This window comes from Psammomys obesus, unplaced genomic scaffold (genome assembly GCF_907164565.1).
Source record: "Psammomys obesus unplaced genomic scaffold, mPsaObe1.curated_primary_1811, whole genome shotgun sequence".
Lineage (NCBI taxonomy): Eukaryota > Metazoa > Chordata > Mammalia > Rodentia > Muridae > Psammomys > Psammomys obesus.
In genome coordinates this window covers 23789948-23814744 of record NW_026596117.1, presented here as the reverse complement: position 1 = coordinate 23814744, position 24797 = coordinate 23789948, and the positions used below count along the sequence as shown (strand labels likewise).

The following is a 24797-nucleotide window of genomic DNA, read 5'->3' as shown; positions in this document are numbered from 1 at the left end:
AAGAGAAACCATTTGCTGTGAAAATCAATTTGCATTGCCTTTGAAATGATTCCATGCTAGGTATTGTGGGACACACAATACCTGAAGCAAAAGGATCACAAGTTTTAGGCCAGCCTTTTCCCCTCTACCTCACCAGCCCCAGAGATCTCTGTGCCCTGAGGAATTTGTGTTCTTGCTCTATACTGGTAGCCCATTTCCTGCTCTCCTGATGGCGATTCCTCCACTTAGGCTGAAACCCAAAGCCAGCGTCTCCTTCGAGCCATCCCTAGCTTCCTAGGTGGCCACTCTGACGTGTGTATCATTAACACACATAGGGCCGCGGCTGAGAACACCATCACCAAGCCGGATGTGGTGGCACAAGTTTTTAATCCCAGCACTTGGAGAGGCAGAGGCAGGCGGAGCTCTGAGTTCCCGGACAGCCAGGAGAAACCTTGTCTTGGAAAAAAACAAAAACCCCACCTTGACCATTATTCTGAGCAGAGGTTACCTCCCGCAGACGAGGTAAAAGGAGCGGGAGCGCTAGCCCTCACAACTCCGCTGGCAGGGCTGCGGATTGTGGCCACCAGGAGGCGCAGCGATCTCACCGGAAGCAAGCGAGGAAGCGCTCCCTGCTCGGGGCGGGGACGACGTCTGCGCATGCTTCAAGTCCTCCTGCTACCCATAAGGCTTCGCCAGAGGCTTCCGATTGGCTCCAGCACCCGCCCGCAAACGCACCGGAGGAAGTTTGTCCCGGATCGCGATCCGTCGTTCACGCCACTGCTAGGAAAAGGCGACAATTTTTTCCCCTTTCGGATTGGAGCTCCGGGGAGGCGTGGTTGTTTTTGCCTGGGGAGTGCGCATGTGTTCGGCGAGCGATGGAGGAGATGGAAGTCGAGCGGAAGGTGGGAACGAAGCTGGGTACGCACGATGGGCAGCGGGAAGGGGGAGGGGCCGCGGGCTGACTCGGGTCTCCGCAGCGGTGTCGCGTGGACCAGGCGGCCGCGGGAGGGAGCCGCTCCGAGGACGAGAATGAGGATGACGAGGACTACGTGCCCTATGTGCCTTTGCGGCAGCGCCGGCAGCTACTGGTGAGGGCCCGTATTCCAGGGGCAACGGTCCGTCCCAGGCCGTCAGCGGGAGGGGTAGACCTGGGGAGCGGTAGTTAGTAGCTTGGGACGTGGTTCTGAGGCAGACAAGGGACGGTGAACCAATCTGAGTTCCGGAAAGATGTGCGCCTCAGTGCACACAACCCCCTTTCCGGAAAAAGCCAGGATCCTGGCTCCCACCCTCCCGAGTGCCGTGCCCCCCACCTGTTGGGTTTTGGGCTTGACTCTGAGGGATGCTGGTGGAACCTCAGCTCCAGAAGCTGCTGCAGCGAAGACGCAAGGGAGCTGCAGAGGAAGAGCAGCAAGACAGTGGCAGTGAGCCCCGAGGAGATGAGGATGACATCCCGTTGGGCCCCCAGTCCAATGTCAGCCTCCTGGATCAGCACCAGCACCTCAAAGAGAAAGCTGAAGGTAGGCTGAGCTAGAAGGAGAGAGGCTGAGCCTGGGGCGCAGTGCTTCTGTCTCTCTGATGTCTTTGGCATCTCTTCTCAGCACGCAAGGAGTCCGCCAAGGAAAAGCAACTGAAAGAAGAAGAAAAGATTCTGGAGAGTGTGGCCGAAGGCCGAGGTACGATTATAATTGGTGCAGAGAGGAGGCGGCTCAGTCCATCTCCTCCCAACTTCAAGCAGGTTGTGCCCCATGGGGAAGGCCTTTGGGAAACAGGAGCCCATTGAGATATGTCTGTCTCCTCAGCTTTGATGTCAGTGAAGGAGATGGCCAAAGGCATCACATATGACGATCCCATCAAAACTAGGTATGTTTTTCCAGTCAGTATATGTGGCTGAGACTGGCAGTGATACACGGAGGCCCAGCTGTACTGACATCCTGTGTTGACCTCTCCTGCCCGCTGCCAACCTTTAGTTGGACACCACCACGTTATGTCCTGAGCATGTCTGAGGAGCGACATGAGCGAGTTCGGAAGAAGTACCACATCCTGGTGGAGGGAGATGGTATCCCACCACCCATCAAGAGCTTCAAGGAAATGAAGTTTCCTGCAGGTTTGTGAGGAGAGGGGAGACACCTGCTTTTATAATCATGCCTTTGTGAGATTGTGTACTGGTATGGATTTTTATCAGTGTGGATTGCAGTTTATCTTTTATCCTGGCTCGCACCCAGGTAATTGAGACTGAAGTATGTTATTTATTTGACATGCTTTCCAGCACAACAACCGGGCAATATAAGTCTATATTAACCCTCTAAGCTAGTCTGGCACCCTCTTTGCCAAATTTCCCGAGATACTTGCATTTTATGACTTTCTCTGCTCTAGTTGCTTTTTTCTCATGTTGTCTCCTGGACCTCTGAATCCCCACTTCCTTTCCCTCTCTTCTCCTCCTCTGGCAGGCAGAAAGTCCAACCCTATTCTCTCCCCTTGGATGTTGAGCTGCTCCATTGACATATCAGGGGACAATTGGGGAGCAAAGCTTAGACAGGAGAGTCTCAGGACAAGGGTTGCAATCATAAACGTGTGGCACAGAAATCAGTATTTGAATCTTTATACAGTCCACAATAACATGCCTACGGCATCCCAGCCCCACTGAGCTCAGCAATGGGAATGGAAGTTTGAGATAAGATTTCCCTTTGTGATTATTGGTGGCAGTTAGTGTTTGGAGGAGAAGTTCTTTTGAGAAACAAGCTGACCTCAAATTTAAAACAGTCCACCTGCTTCATCTATACTGAATGCTAGTGTTAGCATTGTAGGCATGTTGAGGAGATGGATAGGTGTGAAATCCGTTGTCATTATGAAGTCCTAGTTGTCCTAGAACTTGAGATGAGCAGGCTTTCCTCAGACTCAGAGATCCAGTTACTTGTGCCTTCTAGGTTTAGTGGTACAGGTATGTACCACTACTCCTTGTTAGAGAAATGTTTTCTTCTTCCTTTTTTTTTTTTCCTTCTTTCAGTTTTTTGAGGGTTTCTCTGTGTATTCCTGGCTGTCCTGGAACTAAGCCTAAAGACCAGGCTGGCCTCAAACTCACAGAGAGTCACCTGCCTCTGCCTCCCCAAGTGCTGGGATTATAGGCATGTACCACCATGCCTGGCTTTTGGTCTTTTTGTTATTTTTTTTTTTTTTTTTTTTTTTTTTTTTCTCTAGAGCTGAGGACTGAACCCAGGGTAGGGTACTCTACCACTGACCTAAATCCCCAACCCCTCTTTTTTTTTTTCGTTAATTAATTATTCCCTGTACAGCCTAATCACAGCCCTCCTCCTCCACCCCGCCTCATACCCTGAGGAGGCTCCCCGTGGTTACTAACCAGCCCTGCCACATCAGGTCACAGCAGGACTAGGTGCATCTTTTCCCCTGAGGCCAGACAAAGCAGCCTAGCTAAGGGAAAGGGATCCGAAGGCAGGCAACAGTCAGAGACTGCTTCTGCTCCAATTGTTAGGAGACGCATACGTTGTGGGTTATTAATATTTATTATTGATTTATCTTTTAGTTAATCAGCGGTTATTCCTAAACCACCTGTATACCCAAGTCACACAGAGACTAGGATGTATTTAATTAACCTAGAGCACAATGCTGGGCAATAGTTACGCCATCCTAAATCTCCAGGCTCGCATAGTTTCCTACCATTCAGATTTTACCCATTATACTTGTGTTTACTCATATCTTAGGCCCAGTTCATCTCTCCTCGTGGTTCGGAGTCCTCTCCTGCTGATCCCTGCTCTCCTCTACTCCCACTCTCTTCCTTCTCCTCCCCTCCAGACCAGGATGTCCCACCCTATTCTTTCCATTGCTCAGCATTGTGGCTGGTTGTTTTATTGACAGTACAAATGTGGCCATGTTTACACAAACTTGAGAGGTGATGCTACAATGTCTGGATTGAAACTAGATCGTGGGGTAGAGAAATCAGCATTTGAATGAACAAGGGTAAATTGTTACATTCCAAAAGAACATTATACCAGTACCCACATGAAGTCCATGCTGCACATGTGCTACATATATGTAGGGGCCTAGGTCCAACCCATGCCCATGCATACTCCTTGGTTGGTGGTTCAGTCTCTGTGAGCCCCATGGAAGAAAGACTTTTTTTGTTGTTGTTTTTTTAAGATAAGGTTTCTGTGTGTGTACCTTTGGCTGTCCAGGACCTCACTCTGTAGACCAGGCTGGCCTCAAACTCACAGAGAACCACCTGCCTCTGCTTCCAGAGTGCTGGGATTGAGGGCATGAGCTGCTGCTGCCCTGCTGAAAAAATGGGTTTCTTTAGGTTTATCTTCAGATGCCTTAGCTATACACATTCACTTTATTCTGCATCAACAGAGCTTTAGTTCTTGCAGAATATTTGATCCCAGTGTGAACCCCCAAATTGTGAACTGTATAACCCTGTTTCTTTGGTGTAGTTGAGCCCTCTCACACACCTCTAATCCAAGAATTTTCTGTTTATGGTAAACTGGTGATTATGGTGTGGTTCATACAGCCCTAGCACACACCTTTAATCTAAGAGCTTTCTGTACACAGAAAGGAGGCGGAGCAGGAAACCAGCTGACAGGTTTAAAGAGTGAGAGGGACTTTGAGGTGAGGAATATTTAAGACAGCATGGAGAAGAAGAAAGGACTTTTAGCTAAAGTTTCTCAGCTCCCTGGCTTTTTGGGCTTTGAACTAGCAAGCCTTTGGCCTTGGGTTTGTTTGGCCTTTTGCTCCTGGGCTGTCAGCTGAGCTAGTAAGCTGTTTAGGTTTTTTCCATCTGGACCTGAGCTGAGAAGGAAGGTTAGTTGGTTATTTTCTCTGCCTTTTTGAGCTGGCAGGTTTTCACCCCAGTATCTGCCTCCTGAGTTTTTATTGGTCAAATAGAATGGTTGGATTTTCCTTTTAAACAACATTTAGTGAGAATACTGTTAGGCCCAGTTAACTAGTTAGCATTGGACCCACTGTTTCATGACCCCCAGCTCCTGTTTCAAGACTTGCAACTTGTAGGGAAAAGCTAATTCTACAGGATTCAGGGTGCTAATAAAACATCCATTGTTTTCTACAGCCATCCTTCGAGGCCTGAAAAAAAAGGGCATCCTCCACCCAACACCCATTCAGATCCAGGGCATCCCTACCATGTGAGTATGGGCTGTGGTCTTGGGGCCCTTGGGGGCTACAACAGAGAAGTAACGCCCACTTGTCCAGCTGTCTTCTGCCAGGCCCAGTCCTGAAGCTGTCCCCTCTCAACAGTCTGTCGGGTCGGGACATGATCGGCATTGCCTTCACGGGGTCAGGCAAGACGCTGGTATTCACTTTGCCTGTCATCATGTTCTGCCTGGAGCAGGAGAAACGCTTGCCCTTCTCCAGGCGTGAAGGGCCTTATGGACTCATCATCTGCCCCTCGGTAAGCTAGGTGGGCTAGCCAGGCAGGCTGGAGAAGGACGGGCTGCTTTCTGGTACTAGTCTTGTCTCTCCCTTCAGCGAGAGCTTGCTCGGCAAACCCACGGCATCCTGGAGTATTACTGCCGTCTGCTGCAAGAGGACAGCTCACCCCTGCTGCGCTGTGCTCTCTGCATTGGGGGCATGTCAGTGAAAGAGCAGATGGAGACCATCCGACAGTAAGTGCACACCGTGCCGCTGGTGACCCCGAGGTTCCCAGAGAAGCAGAAGACCCCCTTAGTGTAACTACTAGACAGTCCTCACAGAGTCTTCCTCTGAGTCCAGGCCATGAGGAAAAATGTGAGATGAGATGGAAGGATGCAGCTGGATATTGTGGAAATGTAACAGGTGGAATGTACCATTCTCTGGGACATAAGTCCAAGAAGGCTTTGCAGGGACGGTGCCATTTGAATTTTGCAAAAGGGGCAGTTCAGGCAGCAAGCTCAGAGATTAAACCTGGGGTGTCCAGAAAATTGAGCCGTTCACTGTGGCTAAGCAAGGAGGCTGAGGTACTGCTCTGGGGCCAGACCCACAGTAGCATCTCTCTCCTTTCCAGGTAATGTGATCCCCAGCAGGCGTCACTAGTACAGTGGACCAGGCCGTGAGATCATAAGTCATACCAGAACCTATCCCTGTGTCTGAGGTATTACCAGGCTTGGTGAATATGTGGTAGTCAGAACAGGTAGTTAGCTTATCAGGAAAGCGAGCCCAGCAATGCCAATGAAGGGACACAGGAACCAGGAATAAAACCTCTAGAGGCTCAGGACAGCCCTCCTGGGGAAGACACGTCAGGATAAGTGCAGGCTGGACAGGTACAGCTGCTGTGGTGTGAGTGGCCTGTGCTGTACGTAGGCTAGCATGGGGGAAGCGCTGAGACACAGCGCGAGAGACAGCTTCGTGGGAGGCCAAAGGGTAGCCAGGTCCCTACACCTCAGGGTTTCTCCTCATTCTCAGTGGTGTGCACATGATGGTGGCCACACCTGGACGCCTCATGGATTTGCTGCAGAAGAAAATGGTCAGCCTAGACATCTGTCGCTACCTGGCCCTGGATGAGGCTGACCGCATGATCGACATGGGCTTTGAGGGTGACATCCGTACCATCTTCTCCTACTTCAAGGTGCCCGGCCCCTGCCTCTCTCAGGACCCTGTACATAATGTATACGTGCCCTCCACTTTTCAGGGTCTGTGTCTCAGCTGTTAAGTATCCTCAGACCTCATCCCCTCTCTGCCCTCCATTAGGCCTGCATTCTCAGCCTTCCTAATGCTGCACCCCTCTAATACAGTTCCTCATGTTGTGGCTACCTCTAGCCATAAAATTATTTCTGTTGCTACTTCATTACTGTGAATCTGTTACTGTTACGAATTGTGATGTGTGACCCCTCAGTTAAGACCCGCAAACTGAGAATCATTGTCCTAGCCGTAGGCCCCACTCTTTCTCAGGGCCAGCGGCAGACTCTGCTCTTCAGTGCCACCATGCCGAAGAAGATTCAAAACTTCGCCAAGAGTGCCCTGGTAAAGCCTGTCACCATCAATGTGGGTCGTGCTGGAGCAGCCAGCCTGGATGTCATTCAGGTAGGCAGGCACTCTCCATGGGCAAAGTCTTGCCAGAACAGGCTGAAGCTGGCCATGCTTCCTTGAAGCTGACTGGAGTCCACCTGTGGCCTTTAGCCAAGGCCATTCTTAGGCTGTCTAGCCCAGTGAAAGAGGCCTCTAGTCACCTAGCCCAGGTTGGGAGCCCAGCTGCAGTGTCAGGGTGATGACAGGGGAGCCTAACCTTGGGATCACCTGACCTGGCCCCTGTGGTGGCAGGAGGTGGAATACGTGAAGGAGGAAGCCAAGATGGTGTACCTGCTTGAGTGCTTGCAGAAGACACCCCCACCTGTGAGTACAGCTGGACCAGGCTGGTCCCAGAGGCCCCATGATGAGAGAGGATGGCAGGGATATATGCCGGGGAGGGGAGGCATAAGTACACCACCTTCTGACTAGAGTGGGCCTTTTTGAGACAGGTGCTCATCTTTGCAGAGAAGAAAGCAGATGTGGACGCCATTCATGAATACCTTCTCCTCAAAGGGGTAGAGGCTGTAGCCATCCATGGGGGCAAAGGTCAGCATGGTCAACGCCTGAGCATAGAGCTGCTGCCATGACAGCTCCCTGCCTTCCCTTTCCCTGCCCGGCTAGCCTGCACTATTCCCAGTATTCCTACTAGAGTTCTGATACCTACCTAATCCTCCCCAGACCAGGAAGAGCGGACCAAGGCCATAGAGGCATTTCGGGAAGGCAAGAAGGATGTCTTAGTGGCCACAGATGTGGCCTCCAAAGGCCTGGACTTTCCTGCCATCCAGCATGTCATCAATTACGACATGCCTGAAGAGATCGAGAACTATGGTAGGGAGGGTGGGCTCTTAGTAGACTGAACCAGAGGAGGGCTAGGCCACCAGGTAGTGGGCTGGAGGCTGTTCCTTTCCTTGCAGTGCACCGAATTGGCCGCACTGGGCGTTCAGGAAACACCGGCATTGCCACCACCTTCATCAATAAGGCCTGCGGTGAGTCTGGGTCCTCTGCCTGTAGTTTATCCAGCCAGGTTCTGGCACTAGGATGGAGCCTCATGGTGCCACATTCTCTCTCCCTCAGATGAGTCAGTGCTCATGGACCTCAAAGCCTTGTTACTGGAGGCCAAGCAGAAGGTCCCACCTGTCCTGCAGGTCCTGCACTGTGGGGATGAGTCCATGCTGGACATTGGAGGTGAGTGTTGTGCGGTGGAGGGGCCAGTCTCCCGTGCACAGCTGGATGCCCGGAGCTGGTAAGGCAGGCAGACTAAAATACCAGGAAACCAGTCCTGGTTGGTAGGGCCAGCCTTGGATCATGATTCAGGCCCTGACACTTGTTCCAATGACCTTGCTGAACCTTCTCTCCACTCCCAGGAGAACGTGGCTGTGCCTTCTGTGGAGGCCTTGGCCATCGCATCACTGACTGCCCCAAACTGGAAGCTATGCAGACCAAGCAGGTCAGCAACATTGGCCGTAAGGACTACCTGGCCCACAGCTCCATGGACTTCTGAGCCGTCGGTCTTTCCTCTTCTTCCCAAGAGGCCAGTCCCAGGACTTCAGCCACATGCACACCAGCCCTCAAGACAAGAAGCCAGCCTCCTTGGCCCAGCTGGCCTGGGCAACTCCAGTGTCCCAGAATTACTATTTTTGTTTTCCTTCCTCAGTTGCCATTAAAGCACAGTAGTCCTGTGTCTCTTAGACCAGCTCTTTTGCTCTTTCTCAACCACCTGCCCCCTGGGTCCTGGACAGGCCTCGGCCTCTGCCTCAGCACCACTGTGAGGCAAGATACCAGCATCTCCCAGATTTGCTGTAGAACAGACTGGCTGCCTGGTCTCCCCATCTCAGAGTTCCTGGTATCTGGTCAGGAATGCCCAGTAACTCAGAGGACCCATCGTTGAGGGTCACGGGGAAATGGTGTATCCCTGTTCTCCCTGCCTGTCTGACACTGCCACCAGCTTCACTTCCTGTGGTGACTTCTGAGGCCTCTCCCTGCTCCACCTGCTGAGGAAGGGGTAGAAGCTGCAGATACCCTTCAGCTCTGTTCTACCCTACTCTTTTTTGGGCTAAAAAGACAGACAAACCAGGTAGATGCTGCCGTAACTGGGGAGCCCACGGGTAAGATGCGATGCGTATCTGCTGATGCCTGTTGCAAGACTGGCTGGCCCAGCAACCACGACTTCACCTTGTAGCAAGAAGGGCAAAGAAATGTCATGGCAGTAGCCAGGCATCTCAGCTCCCCTGCTGTGGGAACTCTGTGTGTAAGGCATGTGCTTAGTCAGCAAAGACAGCAGTTGCTCAAGCTATGTTTGTTACTTAGCGTGTGGCCCCCGGCAAGTTACTTAATTTATCTGAGCCTTGATTTCCTAACCACTGCAATGTCGATGAGAATGCAAAGGAGAGAGTCAAGCTGGCTGGGCTCAGACCTGCCTGGACTGTAGTGGGCATGGGGCCAGGTGCCAGATCTATTTCTATGTCTACTGTATGAGCCCCCAAACAAGATTCCTCAGCTGGTTACAAAATTCTTTCCCAAGGTTGTATTACACAGCTGACAAGATACTTGCATAATTTGTATTCATGCACAGGCCCAATACTGGGCTCCAGCAAGGCGAGTAGGGCGCGGTGGTGGTGGGAGAAGACACTGGGCAGGAAGCAAAGCTTTAAGGAGCATGTGACGTCCCTGGGGAGCACCCTGGGGCCTGCCACCCACACTCCACCAAGACAAGCAGTAAACCTAGCTGTAGAGGTCTGTGGACTGCTGCCTGATGTGTGTGTGCTGTGGGGGGCCTCACTCTCTAGCCTTGAAGACTGCTTAGGGAAGGCCTCCAGGAAGAAGCAGCAGCCTGTGGCAGTGCAGTGGTAAGGGCTGCCCAGAAGGGCACTGATCTGAAGAAACACAACTCAGGAAGTAAAGGCAAGAACCCCCGGGGTGGAGTTGCCCAGACTAGACTCAATGGGAACGACGGGGTTGGTGGACTCAGCCAGGGTGGGCCCAGGTGGGGTGAGGACAGAAAGGAGAGCCTGAGTGTTAGGGATATTTCTGATTGGCCTGGGTGTATACCTCAGTGCTAGAGCGGGTGTCTTAGCATACCCTACACCCTGGATTGATCCCAGGACTGCAAGAGACACATAGGCCTCAGAGTGGCTGCCAGGAGTTTAGCAATCTGGAAAGAGAAGGGGCCAAGGATGGGACCAGGGCTATGCAGTTCCTGTCCTTGGGGTACATAGCTGCCTGGGAATGGGGGAGGGTTCAGAGCTCATGACTCAGGGCATCCACCGTGTGGTCAGTGTGGTCACACAGTCACACCCAGCTGATGCAGGTCCATGTGCAAGAGGCAGTACCCCCTTTCCTGCCCCCCTCCCATAGCCTCAAGATCCCAATGGCAGTGTGCTCCCTTTGGAACAGCAAGAACCCCAAGAGGTTTATTCTGACTACTGTCTCCTAAGTGAAGACCAAGCTCCCCTCCCCCAGCCCCCGAAGCTGTCTCTGGACAGAGGGAGGGGGAAGTGGCCAGAAGGGGAAGTAAGAGGAGTTCCTGTCCAGCCTGTCACCAGTTTCCTCGGGACTTCAGAACAGCCGTGGCCATGGAGTCTGTGGAAACCCCTGTCAAGGATGGCATCCTCTACCAGCAGCATGTGAAGTTTGGCAAGGTGGGAACCCCAGGCTGCCAGCCATGGGCAGAGGAGGAAACCTGCTAGGCCTAGACAGTCTATGTAGACTGAGAGTACTGGGAAGGGAGTCTGGGGAGGTGAAAGCCAGGAATTTGGGAGTAGAGGTTCTTGGCCGGAGAAGGTCAGGGCTGAAGCATCCTTTGTAAGACTGCCTTGAGGTGGTAGAGATGCCAAGACCAGAAAGGGTCTTAATAGTCAAAACCTATGTGTATGATGGCTTCAAGGCTCCTGGAGAAGGCCAAGTCCTCCAAGAATGGAGTAGCACCCTGCAGACGAAGGCTGTGTGTCCAGATACTGGGGAGGAGTGGAGGCGGGGGCTTATTTTTCCTCCTTGATCATCAGGCTGTAAACAGTTAAGTTACAGCTTCTCCTTGGGCAGATAAACCGTCTGTTTCCTTTGTCAGATGTCATTTGCATGTTTTCCTCCCCGTACCACCATGAAGTTGAGGTCTCCTCCCCACCCCACCCAGCCCATGGCCCAAGTGCTGTTTTTGATTGGGGGTTAGTGATAAACACCATAGCTACAGTGTCAGTTGGCCTGCTCTAACCACTAGAAGCTTTACAGACAGTCTAGTAGAAGCCTCAGTCTCATAGTCTCATGGCCTCTAGAGATGAGCATACTATTGACTATGGACGTCATTCAGAAAAAGTGTGATTTGAATTCAGGGCTGACCAACCCCAAATACAGATTTCTTCCTGCCTACCCCTACCCCAGCAAGGCCTCCTTATTTTGTAGCCTAAAGTCCTAGAAAGGCAGAAGCCAGGCAGCCAGTTGCTAAGTAGCTTGCACAGAGCCAAGCGGCAGGAGGAACTGTCCTCCCAAGGGTCTCCTTTCTTACAGAAATGCTGGCGGAAAGTGTGGGCTCTGCTGTATGCAGGAGGCCCATCCGGCGTAGCTCGGCTGGAAAGCTGGGACGTTCGTGATGGTGGCCTGGGGCCAGCAGGTGACAGACCCACAGGGCCTAGCAGGCGAGGGGAACGTCGGGTCATTCGCTTGGCTGACTGTGTGTCGGTTCTTCCGGCGGATGGTGAGAGCTGCCCCAGGGACACCGGTGCCTTCCTGATTACCACCACTGAGCGAAGCCACCTTCTAGCTGCACAACACCGCCAGTCATGGATGGGTCCCATCTGCCATCTGGCCTTCCCGGTGAGTGTGCAGTGACCTGGCCTGCTGGGACTACCTCCCCCTACTTATGCATGTCCTTGCTTAGTCAGATTCTGTCACTTGGTAAGCACTGCCAAAGCCCTACATGTCTGGGCAGCAGCTCAGAAACCCATAGGAGGAGTCTGTACTCTAAGCATGCTATAGAGAAATTGAAACAGTAGGTAGGGAGGAGACAGTGGGCCTGAGCCCTGAATGACAGGAAGGAGCCTGCCAGGCAAAGGTGTGAGAAGGGTGTCGAAGCCACTTGGACAAGTACTGTAACACAGTGGTAGCATGGGCAAGGCCTTGGGGTAGGAACACATGCCATGTTTAAGGAGCAGAGAGTGGGCCAACCAAGAGCCAGGGCCTGTAAGAGCGAATGTGTTTGGGAAGTTCAGTGAAAGCCTGCTGAAACCACTATGGGCCGTGTGTGGGTGGGAGGTTTTATAAAGCCAGAGGCCAATGGTTAGAAAGCCTCAGGGTTCAAACTATAGAAGAACAAACATGCCTGGCTTCCTCAGCAAGTTATTCTTGGTGGAGCTGGAGAGATGGCCCCTCTTGGAGAGGACCTGGGTTCAATTCCCAGCACCCATATGGCACCTCACAGCTCTAAGTCCTGGGGGTTCAGATACCTTTTTTCTGGCCACCATGGGCACTGTAGTACACATGTAATATGCATGTTTAAAAATCAGTCATGAAGTTATCATATGGCTGCAATTCTCTCACTTCATGTGTAACCAAGAGAATGAAAAGAAATGTTCAGGCAAAATGTGGACACCAGTGCTCATGGCAGCACTAGTCACAGTTGCCAAGGGACGGAACAACACATGACCATCCGCTGATGAAGAGATAAAACAAAACCTTAGGTTGGGCAGGATGGCACAAGTCTGTAGCCCCAACATGGAGGGTGAAGGCAGAAGGATCAGCACTTTGTCCTTAGCTACATGGCCAGTTGTGGGGCAGCCTGGGCTGCTTGACACCCTGTCTCTAAAACAAGACAACAAAAAACAAGGAGCCTTGAAATATGACATGGAAGAAGCCAAACACAGAGGGTAACATATTTCAAAAATTTAAATAACATATCCAGAACAAACACATTCGTATAGACAGAAAGCAGGTGCTTGGTTGCGGGGCTGTGGGAGGGAAGTGGGTAGCGCCAGCTGATGGATACATGACTTTCACTTGAGAGGATGACCTTGTGAATATACTGAAAACCACTCAGCTGGGTACCTGAAAATAGGAATGTTAATTGCATCACTTTGTTTGTTTTTTGAGATGGGGTTTCTCCGTGTAGCCCTGGCTGTCCTGGAACTTACTCTGTAGAGCAGGCTGGCCTAGAACTCATAGAGGTCTGCCTGCCTCTGCCTCCCAAGCACTGGGATTAAAGGAGTGTGCCACCACTACCCGGCTTATCACTCTTCTTTTTTTTTTTTTTTTTTTTTTAAGTTAAAAATGCACAGGATGAAGATGAGGTGGGGTTTGGCTCTGGTCGTGCTCATGGGTAAAAGCAGTTATTGTGGACAGTGAGACCTGAGAGCACCTCAGGACTGCTGTGGGACAGGGAAGGTCAAGGTTGACGTGCAGCTGACAGTAGAAGAGGCTGGACATTTACTTGCTGCTGCCCTTGCCACTTTCCTGCTGCATACTGTCAGAGCCATATGCAAGCCAGCCTAGTCCCTGGCCACACATGGACTATAGAAACATCGCCTTGGTTGCCTAATGCCTAGAGCTCTAGAAGCAGCCTTACTCCCAGACCAGCACTTTCGGGGGAGCCTAGTGGGTATCGCCTCTCCATTACAGATGGGAAATGACTCAGGATTGCCTAGAAACCTATAGTGTGAGGCAGAGTGGCACTGGTGTGTTGAGGCTGTTGCCTGCTGACCCCATAGGAGGGGTAGGGGTGGGAATAGGGTAGGCTCTAACTGATGACTTAAATCTATTCTTCAGGGCACTGGAGAATGTTCTTCAGGATTAGGACAGGCTGAGATTCCAAAAAGGGGCTTTGTTCCCATGGAGGAAAACTCTATCTACTCCTCCTGGCAGGAAGGTAAGTCAGGGGAGACCCCAGGGCAGCCTTGTGCCCACCTGCGCATTGGTCTATGGGAAACAATGCCACGTCCTTGCTTCCTGCAAACAGGGGGTGAGTTTCCAGTGGTGGTTCAGAGGACAGAGGCAACCACCCGCTGCCAGCTGAGAGGACCCTACCTCCTGGTGTTGGGCCAGGATGACATCCAGCTTCGGGAGATCTCCAGCCCCCAGGCCTTCTATAGCTGGCCCTACCGGTTCCTGCGCAAGTTCGGCTCTGACAAGGTGAGGTGTTGGGCAGCTTGACAGGTCTCTGTAGGGAACGATGGCTAAGTGGTCAGTGTCCTGGGTCCTCAGCCACTGATCTGCAACTCTGTCACTTTTGTGCAGGGTGTGTTCTCTTTTGAGGCTGGCCGCCGTTGTGACTCAGGCGAGGGCCTTTTTGCCTTCAGCAGTCCACGTGCCCCAGACATATGTGGAGCTGTGGCTGCTGCCATTGCCCGCCAGCGGGAGCGCCTTCCGGAGCTGGCCATGTCCCCGCCCTGCCCCCTGCCTCGGGCCCTCTCTCTGCCCTCCCTCGAGCCCCCCGGAGAGCTTCGGGAGATGGCCCCAGGATCTGAACTGGCCACTTCCAGAAAGCTGCCTGTAACTGACCCTGGGCCTCAAAGCCTGCCACTGCTGCTCAGCCCCACAAAAGAAGAAACAGTGTCTGGTCTCTATGCGTCTGTGTGCAAGCAGACCAGCAAGCCCACGGCCACCATGGAGCACTTCTATGAGAACCTGTGCATGCTGGAGGCCAGTCCTGGGCTGGCCAATGGGGGTCCTGAGTCTCCAGAGGGCCCTCCTGGTGGCCGTAGCCCCCTGGGCAGCCCCGTCTACCACAACAGTGAAGACCTGAGTTGGCCTGGCTCAGCCCCTGACAGCAACTTGGAAGCCCAGTACCGAAGGCTGCTAGAGCTCGATGACGCTGGGGCCACTGGCCGCTCTGGTGCACAGATGGGCATCAAGGCCAAGCTGGTGACCCTGCTGAGCCGGGAACGGAAGAAGGCCCCTGCTCCTTCTGACCGGCCCTGAAGGCCTGTGCAGTAGCTGTGGGACAGAGGCGATCTCTCAGAATCTCAGAAACAGGAGGGAGCAACTTTGAACAGATCCCCTGTCCAGCCTGACCTGCAGGGGCAAGCCAGGCAGCCTGGGGAGGAGTCACATCTGCCCTCCCTACTTCCAGCAGACACCGTACAGATTGACCAATAATAAAGCTTGCCTAGCAACTTCCCCTTGGCTCTGCCTATGGCCCACAGTCCACACTACCTGACTTTCTCCTGGGTACTGGCACACACTACCGTTCTGCTCATTGCAGCAAACACCAGGCCTTTGTGCTGGTCCCCAGACAGTGAGCAAGCACTCTGAGCCTGACTTCAGCCACTCCTGGGCTAAAGTCTACTTGAGCAGAGGGACCATAGGTTGGTTGGGCTCTGGGGCTCTGTGCAGCAGGAATGACAGCCAAGCAGGGGGAGACGTGTAGCCTATTGACAGAAGTGCCCCAGAACTGAGGCAGAGGGGTAAGCATGGGCCAAGCAGGCAGGCAGTGAACCTGGTGTTTCCAGACCCAGGGTACTTGCTCAGGGACCAGAGTTGGTGTTTTTTGTCCTGTGAGAAATTGGGTCTCATCCTTGGAAAAGGTCCCAGACTCGGCGAAGGCTGGATCTGGAGGAATAGAGGAAGTAGGACAGCTAAGCTGCGGGGATGTCAGGCACTTGTGGGGGAAAGGGGCAGGTAGAAGGAGTGTAAATAGTTGACGCACAAAACACGTGTGCCTGATGGAACTCAAGCAGTCTGGGGGATCTCTGGCTGATTCATCAACTATAAAAAAAAACAAAAACAAACAACCCAAAATTTTTTAAATAAAGTCACGTGGGACTGGAGTCAGAGCTCAGTTGTACAGGACTTACCTAGCATGAGGTAGACCCTGGGTTCAATCTTCAGCATTCCACACACAGAGCAAAATGAAAAGACCACATTATTCAGGAGGCAGAGGCAGGTGGATCCCTGTGTGAGGCCAGCCTGATCTTCATGGCGAGTTTCAAGACAGCCAAAGCTACAAAATGAAAGTGTACCTCCAAACAAAACAGAAAAACAACCCCCCCCCCAATCACACTGTTGCCACCAACAACAAAAAGACTAAATTATACATTAGACCTAATCCTTCATTAAGATTTTGACTCGGGTGGGGTGCAGTGGTGCAGAGGCAGGCAGATTTCTGAGTTTGAGGCCAGCCTGGCCTACAAAGCGAGTCCAGGACAGCCAAGGCTATGTGGAGAAATCTGTCTTGAAAAAAACAAACAAACAAAAAGATTTTTACTTGGGGTGTGGTTGGGACCTAGAGAGATGGCACTCAGCAGTTAAGAGCACTGGCTGTTTGCTCTACTAGAGGGTCTAAGTTCAGAACCACCTGTAACTTTAGTTCTAGGGAACTCAGTGCCCTCTTCTGGCTTCCATGGGCAAAGCATATAAGCAGTGCACAGACATACATGCAGTTAAAACATCAATACACAGAAAAAATTTTTAAAAAGCCTTTTGCTGAGAGCGTGGATGAGAGGATAGCTCAGTGGGTAAAGAATGCAAACCCAGTTACCAGCTGATTTGCTACCTGTAATTCCAGCTCCTGGGAGGCAGAGACAAGATCCCTGTGACAACCTGGCTAGGTAGACAAGCCAGAATCAATGACTCCAGCTTCAGTGAGACTGAACAGAAGAAGGTAGTGGAGAAAGACAGCCGATGTTAGCTTTTGGCTTGCGCATAACCCACACACAGTGGCATATGTATGTAAAACCCACACTCATGCACACGTGCCATACACACGTGTACATGCAGAGTTTTACCATTTGCCAACATTGTTCTAGACATGGGGGGGGGGACATCCCTTGTTCAAGACAGCTTCAGCTCTGTCCTCAAGCAACCAGCATTCTAAAGCAAAATAAGCCAATTTCTTGAAGGTTCCTATTTTCTGCTCTCTGCTGCTTCTGAACTCTCCAGCTTTGCATAAGATGATGCTCCTGCTTCCAAAGATCTGCCTTCTCAATCCCTGGACTTTCTGCTTCAGGTGCCCAGACTTTGTAGACAGAGTCTATGAAGCTTACGCTTGCCTCAAACTCACACCTTAACCTCTCAAGACTGAGATTAGTGACATCCACACTCAACTTGCCCACACCTTTGACACTCTAAAGCCTTATCTTCAAGAGAGTGAAAACTAGTCTTGCTTCCTAGCATCTTCTAGACGTCTCTACTTACACTCTTATTCCCCCATGCCCTCACTCTTGGAGCTGCTCCTTCCTTTCTATCTTGTCTGATTGGTAAAGCCTTCAGTCTGATGAATTCACATCTGGAGAGAAATCCACCTACAAAGGCTTAGCTGTTGTCTCACATAGGCAGTCTCTCCATGCTGCCTCTACAGCTTATGTCCCAGAGGAGCCCTTCTATGCTGGTTTGAGTAAGAATGGCCTCCATAGGCTCACGTGTTTGAATGCTTGAACCCCAGTTAGGGGAACTGTTTGGGAAGGATTGGGAGGTGTGGCCTTGTTAAAGGAGGTGTGTCACTGGGGTTGAGCATTAAGATTTCTAAAGCCCATATCAGGAAGAGTCTGTCTCCTGCTTGTGGATGAGATGTGAGCGCTCAGCTACTGCTTCAGTGCCATGCCTGCCTGCCATACTGCCATGGTTCCCACCGTGATAAACATGAAGTAAACTGTAATTAAGTCTCAAAGTAGATGCTTTCTGTTATAAGCTGTCTTGGTCAGGGCACCCTGCCACAGCAACAGAACAGGAACTAAGGCATCTTCAAACATTCTTTCACTTTCCACCTGCTCTCACCTCCTAAAAACTGTCAGGAATCAGTAGTGAACGTTCTGCCTCCCTCTGTGGCACTGACAAAGGGTCCAGAATCCTCATCCATCTTTTCCTTCCTGTCCCTATAGTTGAAGGAGTGTCTGTCTCTAGAATGGGCTCCCATCTGAGGTATCTGGTTAGTATCTTTTGTGACTTTCATTTATTCATTCATTCATTTGTTCATTCATTCATGAACATCAGCATCTTGCCATCACCATTTCCAGCCACACAGAAAAATGATAGATGCTCTCAAATTCCCCCTGCCACCCCCCTATTTCTCTGTTCTGCTTCACAGCGAAACTCCCCCAAACAGCTGAATTACTCTCATTTCCAGTTTATCATCATACCAAACAGTGCCAGCACCAGTGGCTTAAGTATTGGTATACAAAACAACAAACAAACATAAGTTAACTTTTTGTTTTAGATGTTACAAAAATTTTAACCATATCCAATAATTCATAAGTCAATAATCTATAACTAAGATATATAACCAGAACATAATAAATTTATATATGTAAAACAGATTTTTTTTGTACTTTGTTTAGTTGTAATTTTAAGGCAGGAGCATCGTGTTAACTATTGAATCCATAAAGCATCAGCATTTTTTTTTTTTTAACTGGAGAAGCTAAAAAGCTATTGGTGTCCCTTTTGAAAGCTGCCCATCAGGCAGCTCTGGGCTTGTTGCCAGCTTCATCCAGGCAGAAGCTAAAAGGTTCAGGGCTTGAAAGGAGTGAAAACTAAGTCAAGAGTAAACCGGCCAGTAAATGAAGTTTGGCCGTTTTCCCAGAATATGAAACACAAAGATATTTCTTTCAAGGGAAAGTTAATTTTCAGATATAACTAGGATGGAGTGAACCATAGTCCATTTTCCCAGATTCTTTGGCCATTTTTTTTTTAATTACTCTTTCTAAAAAGTCAGTAGGGGATTCTGCAGGTCCCTGAACTAATCAAGTTACCTGACATATTTTTGGGGCATTTGGTAGTTACCCTGAAACTCACCATAAGAACTTGGCAATAACTCCTAAGTGCGTCCTTCTTGTCCCTTCCTCCTGTTTTGAAGGAAAGCAGCATTGATATTCTCTAGTTCCTTGCCATCAGGAGAAATCTGTGAAAGAAAGGGTCAGTCAAAGAGTAGGAAGAGGGACGGAGAAAAGAGAAACGGAGTCAACAGTCAAAATGAAACAAACAAACATGAAAATCATTCAATAACCATAACAATGAGACAATTACAACAAGACATTTCCGGGAATCTGAAAACATTCCAGGGGCATTCCCTGTCTCTCTCTCCATGCATGAGAGGCTACATAATCCCAGGCTGGTTAAAAACAAAAACAAAAACAAAAACAAAAACAAAAACAGACATTCAGATGAGACAAAGACTATATGAAACAAAGACTACAGACAGATCACTGTGCAGTGAGTTCCCTTGTAGACTGGAGGAGTGGGGTGAAACTCCACTTCCCTCACCACATGGAAAAATGGCTGAGACAATTTCTCCAGACTTAGAGATTAAGAACGGCCTATTTCCAAATTTATCCTTGTTAGGTCCTACAGAGTCCTGGCTACCAGGCAGACAGACATACCTCCCCATGAGGTAATACAGTAACTGCAGCAGTTAGGATATATCGTGTGTGTCTTTCTGCTTCTGGGATACCTCACTCAGGGTGATCTTTTCTAGATCCCACCATTTGCCTGCAGATTTCATGATTTCCTTGTTTTTAATTGCCGAGTAGTATTCCATTGTGTAAATGTACCACAATTTCTGTATCCATTCCTCCATTGAGGGACATCTGGGTTGTTTCCAGATTCTGGCTATTACAAATAAAGCCGCTACGAACATGGTTGAGCAAATGTCCTTGTTGTGTACTTGAGCACATTTTGGATATATGCCTAAGAGTAGTATAGCTGGATCTTGAGGAAGCACTATTCCTAATTGTCTGAGAAAGTGTCCGATTGATTTCCAAACTGGTTGTACAATTTTACATTCCCACCAGCAATGAAGGATGGTTCCCCTTTCTCCGCAACCTCTCCAGCATGTGTTGTCACTTGAGTTTTTGATCTTAGCCATTCTGATGGGTGTAAGGTGAAATCTCAGGGTCGTTTTGATTTGCATTTCCCTGATGACTATGGACGTTGAACATTTGTTTAAGTGTTTCTCTGCCATTTGGTATTCCTCTATTGAGAATTCTCTGTTGAGTGCTGGAAAGATGGCTCAGAGGTTAAGAGCACTGCCTGTACTTTCAAGGGTCCTAAGTTCAATTCCCAGCAACCTCATGGTGGCTCAAACCATCTATAATGAGAACTAGTGCCTTCTTCTGGTATGCAGGCACACATACAGCAGAATACTGTATAAATAATAAAAGAGAATTCTCTGATTAGCTCTGTACCCCATTTTTTAATTGGATTGCTTGATTTGTTGCTTTTTAACTTCTTGAGTTCTTAATATATCTTGGATATTAGCCTTCTGTCAGACATAGGGTTGGTGAAGATCCTTTCCTAGTCTCTAGGCTGTCATTTTGTTCTGATGACAGTGTCCTTTGCTTTACAGGTTTTCAATTTCTTGAGGTCCCATTTGTTGATTGTTGATCTTAGAGCCTGTGCTGTTGGTGTTCTGTTCAGGAAGTTGTCTCCTGTGCCAATAAGTTCAAGGCTCTTCCCCACTTTTTCTTCTAACAGATTTAGTGTGTCTGGTTTTATGTTGAGGTCTTTGATCCACTTGAACTGTTAGTGGACTACAGCTGAATATTGTTGGCTTGTGCTATCACCTGGCTCCTACTGCCATCAAGTGTCAAGAAGCAATTGTGCACCCAAGGGATACAAATTACCACCAGTGAAGCTCTTGGTTACTGAAGAGATGTTTGTGATGAGCTTTTATTGTGTGTGAACAAAGAAGTGTCACAACAAACACCACTCATTCACTGCATATTCTTGTATACCTAGGTACTGTTATAAGTGCTTTGTACCCTTAGTATTAGAAAGACCTTTTGAGCACAGCTCGCTTGTTTATATGTTCCTACTCTGATTGTGAGCAATAGTTCAGAAGGCCTGAAGGAACACCAACCACATTGTCCTTTGCCAACACTGTTGGAGCTGTCAAGGCTCAGGATGTGGAATTAAGCAGGACTTATCCCAGAGTTCCAGATCTGGAAGCCAGAACAGATATATGTGGTGCTAGCAGTTGTAGTTTCTTGAATTCTAAAATGTCTTTAATGAATGATTTCTTCCTGTAATAAAAATGTCAAGACATTGTAGTTCTCCTCCTGCCAGGGGGTTGCCTCACAATCAGCCCAGGAAGTCAGGAGGGGCTGGAGACAAAAAGTATGCCTGAAATGGCCAGCAAGAACCTTAGAGGGATCACGCGCCCCTGGAACAGCTGATGGCTAATTTAACTTTACTCCCAGAAAACAAAGAATATATGCCCCTAGGGGAGTGGGTTAGGGGGCTCCAAGAATAGGTGTTATAACTGGCTGAAACTAGGCACTTAAAGGATGCTTGATTTGCATTATACAGCATGCTCCAATCACAAAGAGCAGAATGCCAGTGCTTGATGAACATATAGATAAGCGCAGGGAATGGAGAGCTAGCAGGGAGCTCTGTCAGAGGCCATGTACCAAGTGTGGCTAGGGGAATCCATCTAAAGGCACTCTCCAGATGAAGTAAGGCAGAGAGCAGGGCACCCTGCCGAGGGGACAGATGTCAGCTGTTAGCATCTAGCTGTTAATCAAATCTAAGTCTACTGAAGAGAGAAAGTACCTTAAAATCTGCAAGGGAAAAAGACCAGAGAGCACAGAAAGGCAGACCCGATAGAATAGCTCCTGACTCTCAGTTAAACACTGAAAGCCAGAAGGGCCTGGATGGATGTTCTGCAAAGTGTCAGAGACCACAGATACCCACCCAGACTACCGTACCCAGAACAATTTTCAATCACAGTAGATGGAAAAAGACATTCCACAATAGAACCAAATTTAGGCAATAGCTGTCTACAGATTCAGTCTACAGAAGGTGTTTGCATAAAAACGTCACCAGGAAGTGGTGTGCCACACCCAAGAAAACACAAAGAAAAACAATCTCAGAGCAACAAATCAAAAGAAGAAAACCCACACCACCACAAAAAAATAAATCCACAAATTTGTTCATAGAGAACTTTCAACGTCAGTGGTCTCAGTCCCCTCCCCCCCCCCTTAAGGGCAGGTCCCATGCCCAAGCAGTAGACAGACATCACAAAATGCACTAAACAGCATTTTGGAAGGTTTTCTGCTCACAATGCTTTGTCTGGTCTCTTTCTCTCTTATAGATGTTCTGCTTACAAATCATGCTTTCCAATTGTGTGTTTTTTGGGGATGTGTCTGTGGGCAAATGTATGTATCTCTGTGGCTGTATTTGTTCCTTATACTTTTCTTCGGCATATTTTGCTGTGTTTGTTTTACACTAATCTGGCTTGTTTGTTTTATTTTATCTTGGATCATTGCTGTTATTGCTGCTGCATCATCATTATTGTCACCACCATCATTATTATTGTTATTATTAGACCCTGTTTGTCTCTTCTGAGAGAAAGAGAAAGGTGTAGATTTGGGTGGGAGGGGTGAGCTGGAGGATCTAGGAGGAGTTTGCAGAAGGGAAACCATAATCAGAATACGTGGAATGGTAAAATAATCTGTTTTCTTTGTTGTTGTTTTGGTTTGGTTTTTTTTTGTTTTTGTTTTTCAAGACAAGGTTTCTCTATGGAGCCTTGGCTGTCCTGGATTCACTTTGTAGACCGGGCTGGCCTCCAACTCACAAAGATCATCTTGTGTCTGCCTCCCTGAGAAAATACTCTATTTTCAGCAACAAGAAAAAAAGGGGGGGGTGGGCATTTAGAGGGAGAAGAACCCTTCCCACAATAGCGAGCTCATATAAAATAACATGACCTTTCAGTAAAAACCCCAGAAACAAAATTTTAGAAAGATGACGGTTACACCATCTAACAAAAGCACTGCCAAGTAAGATTGCTGTAGGGAGTATCCTTCTAATCTGAAAAAGAAATAAAGACTTAGTAAGATGAGTGTAAAACAAGGCCAAGCAAGAACATCAGGACTGTGCATGCCACCGTTTGCCACAGTGGCTGACACGCGAGGAAGAATGTGCATGCTTGCGTGTGCCAGTGTTGCTTGACGACGATTGTTACGCGGCCAGTTCCATCTGTGTTTGGCTGGCGACGCTTGCTTCACTTCTTTGACCCACAGAGATAGGTCTTAGACTGATTTAGTCCGTTGTTAGAGGTTTATGTTAATTTAATGTAGCTAAACAGAGTCGAGCCCAGACCGAGGCGGACACAGAGATGCTGTCCACCTGTAGGACTCTGTTGTGCTTTAAAAAAAAAAATGATACAAAACCCCCTGGGGGTTTTGTGACTGCAAGAACAGGGATCAAAACAGCCTATCTTACAGGAACTATAACGAGTAAAGAAAACTGAGCGGCCCTATGCAGGCAAAAATAAACTTCACGTTACGGTGTGCCATGGGACGGTCAAGGCCGTGTTACAACTCCTCTCAAAGAAGAAGTTTGATATACATCTCCAAGATAAAAGCCAAAGGTAAGAGGGCTTGGAGCTAAGGATGGTGTTCATGAGGAAACTGGAAGAAGGGAGAAACCTGTCTTTTCTGGATCTGTTGCTTCCACAGAACCGCTCTTCACTGTGCTGCTTATCATGGGCACCCAACCCTTGCTCATTTCTTTCTGTACCACGGCTGTGACATCAACACCCTTGATGACAAAAAAGATGACACCTTTAATAAAGGTAGCGCAGATACATCAATTTCAGGAATGATTTGATTTAAATGCTTACAGTGAAAACAAAAGTATCTTGCTTAAATATAACATGTTGAAAGCTGTGAAACGCCTGTGTTGAAGTCTTTGAATTAACAATATTTCTCTCATTACTATATTCACAGGCTGTACAAAATATGAAGGAAGATATCATCTTGGTACTCCTTCAACACAGGGCAAATCCCAACCTGAAAGACATCAATGGGGAAACAGCTTTACATCATGCTGTATACAGTGACATCCCGGAAACAGCTGCCTGTCTCCTGGAATTTGGGAGCAGCATTGAAGACACTACGAAAGTAAAGATTTTCTAAATTAAATTTCAAAGTTTTGGAAAACCAATAAGCGCTTTAACAAGTTTATGTATAGGACCAATTTTCTGTGTTCAGAAGCTCAAGCATTCCCTGACTAACATTTAGAAATCATTTATTTTTCTAAACACCTATGCATTATTATTTCAGTTTTTTAGTGCAACAAAAGTCTAGTTTCCACAACCCAAATATTCATGGTGCTTGGTCAGCCTGCTAGAGCCACACCCTTAAGTAAAACTGACTCTTCTCCCACAGCTGTCTATGGTCAATAGCCCCTCGGCTAGAGGTAGGACTTCATGCTAACTTCCTGTCTCCAACTGAGATTTTGACTGGCTTGAGTGTGCATGGGTCTTGTGAGTGTTGTCATGTTGGCTGTGAGTTCATATGTTCATTTGCCCTGTTGTGTCTCAAAGATACTGTGTGTCACTCTGTCTCTCTTTCTCCTCTCTCTGCTCTCTCTCCTTTCTTCTCCAAACTCCACTCAGGGCCTCTCTCCTCCCTCTCAATTTGATTACCTCTACTTTAGCCATTGTTATTGTACACATGAAGATAAATATGGATGTATATATGTATAATTTATTGAATCTGTTTTGTTTGGCTCATACTGTACATGAGTCAATGGCTGAACATTTGGGGCTGGATAATCTATCAGAATGTGGCTCTGGAGAAAACAAATCTCTGGGATCATTGGAAAGCACTGCAAGAGCCAGGGAGGTAGATGGTCACAAGGAGACAGTTACTCCCACAGAAAGTATTAGATTAGGCCATAATGTTAAGGAATCACAAAAAGTACCTCACTAAGACCTGATAATAAAATATTCAACTTACCGAGTTGCCCAGCGGCTTCCTCAATATGAGGAGATTATTGAACTGATCAGTGTTTTGTCGAATTTTTAATTGTGGCAAAGTGCATTAAGAGGGAGGAAGGTGTGCCACTCTTCCTTGTGTTTCCATGCACATCCTGAAGGCATCGATGAAACCAAAGGC

General features: G+C 48.8%; 2 protein-coding genes across 2 annotated transcripts; both read left to right on the top strand.

Moving 5' to 3' along the window:
- The first annotated feature begins 778 nt into the window (after positions 1–778).
- Ddx41 (DEAD-box helicase 41) lies at positions 779–8672 on the top strand. Its single transcript, XM_055629369.1, has 17 exons — positions 779–881; positions 957–1067; positions 1337–1496; positions 1578–1652; positions 1779–1839; positions 1947–2083; positions 5054–5126; positions 5239–5392; positions 5470–5606; positions 6382–6544; positions 6868–6999; positions 7237–7308; positions 7434–7530; positions 7663–7812; positions 7899–7970; positions 8059–8169; positions 8349–8672. The coding sequence occupies exons 1-17, from the start codon at positions 855–857 to the stop codon at positions 8483–8485; spliced, it is 1869 nt and encodes a 622-aa protein (XP_055485344.1). The 5' UTR covers positions 779–854; the 3' UTR covers positions 8486–8672.
- A 942-nt stretch (positions 8673–9614) lies between these two features.
- On the top strand, positions 9615–15081 carry Dok3 (docking protein 3). Its single transcript, XM_055629368.1, has 5 exons — positions 9615–10622; positions 11485–11790; positions 13735–13834; positions 13925–14097; positions 14203–15081. Exons 1-5 carry the CDS (start codon positions 10557–10559, stop codon positions 14884–14886), a joined length of 1329 nt encoding a protein of 442 aa, XP_055485343.1. The 5' UTR covers positions 9615–10556; the 3' UTR covers positions 14887–15081.
- Positions 15082–24797: the final 9716 nt, after the last annotated feature.

Excerpts from the sequence above, each read along its gene's own strand:
- Ddx41 (XM_055629369.1), top strand. The coding sequence starts at position 855 with ATGGAGGAGATGGAAGTCGAGCGGAAG. Across the intron at positions 882-956 it reads AGATGGAAGTCGAGCGGAAG|CGGTGTCGCGTGGACCAGGC; the intron begins GTGGGAACGAAG and ends GGGTCTCCGCAG. Across the intron at positions 7,531-7,662 it reads AGCCATCCATGGGGGCAAAG|ACCAGGAAGAGCGGACCAAG; the intron begins GTCAGCATGGTC and ends AATCCTCCCCAG.
- Dok3 (XM_055629368.1), top strand. The coding sequence starts at position 10,557 with ATGGAGTCTGTGGAAACCCCTGTCAAGGATGGCATCCTCTACCAGCAG. Across the intron at positions 13,835-13,924 it reads CTACTCCTCCTGGCAGGAAG|GGGGTGAGTTTCCAGTGGTG; the intron begins GTAAGTCAGGGG and ends TCCTGCAAACAG. Across the intron at positions 14,098-14,202 it reads GCAAGTTCGGCTCTGACAAG|GGTGTGTTCTCTTTTGAGGC; the intron begins GTGAGGTGTTGG and ends ACTTTTGTGCAG.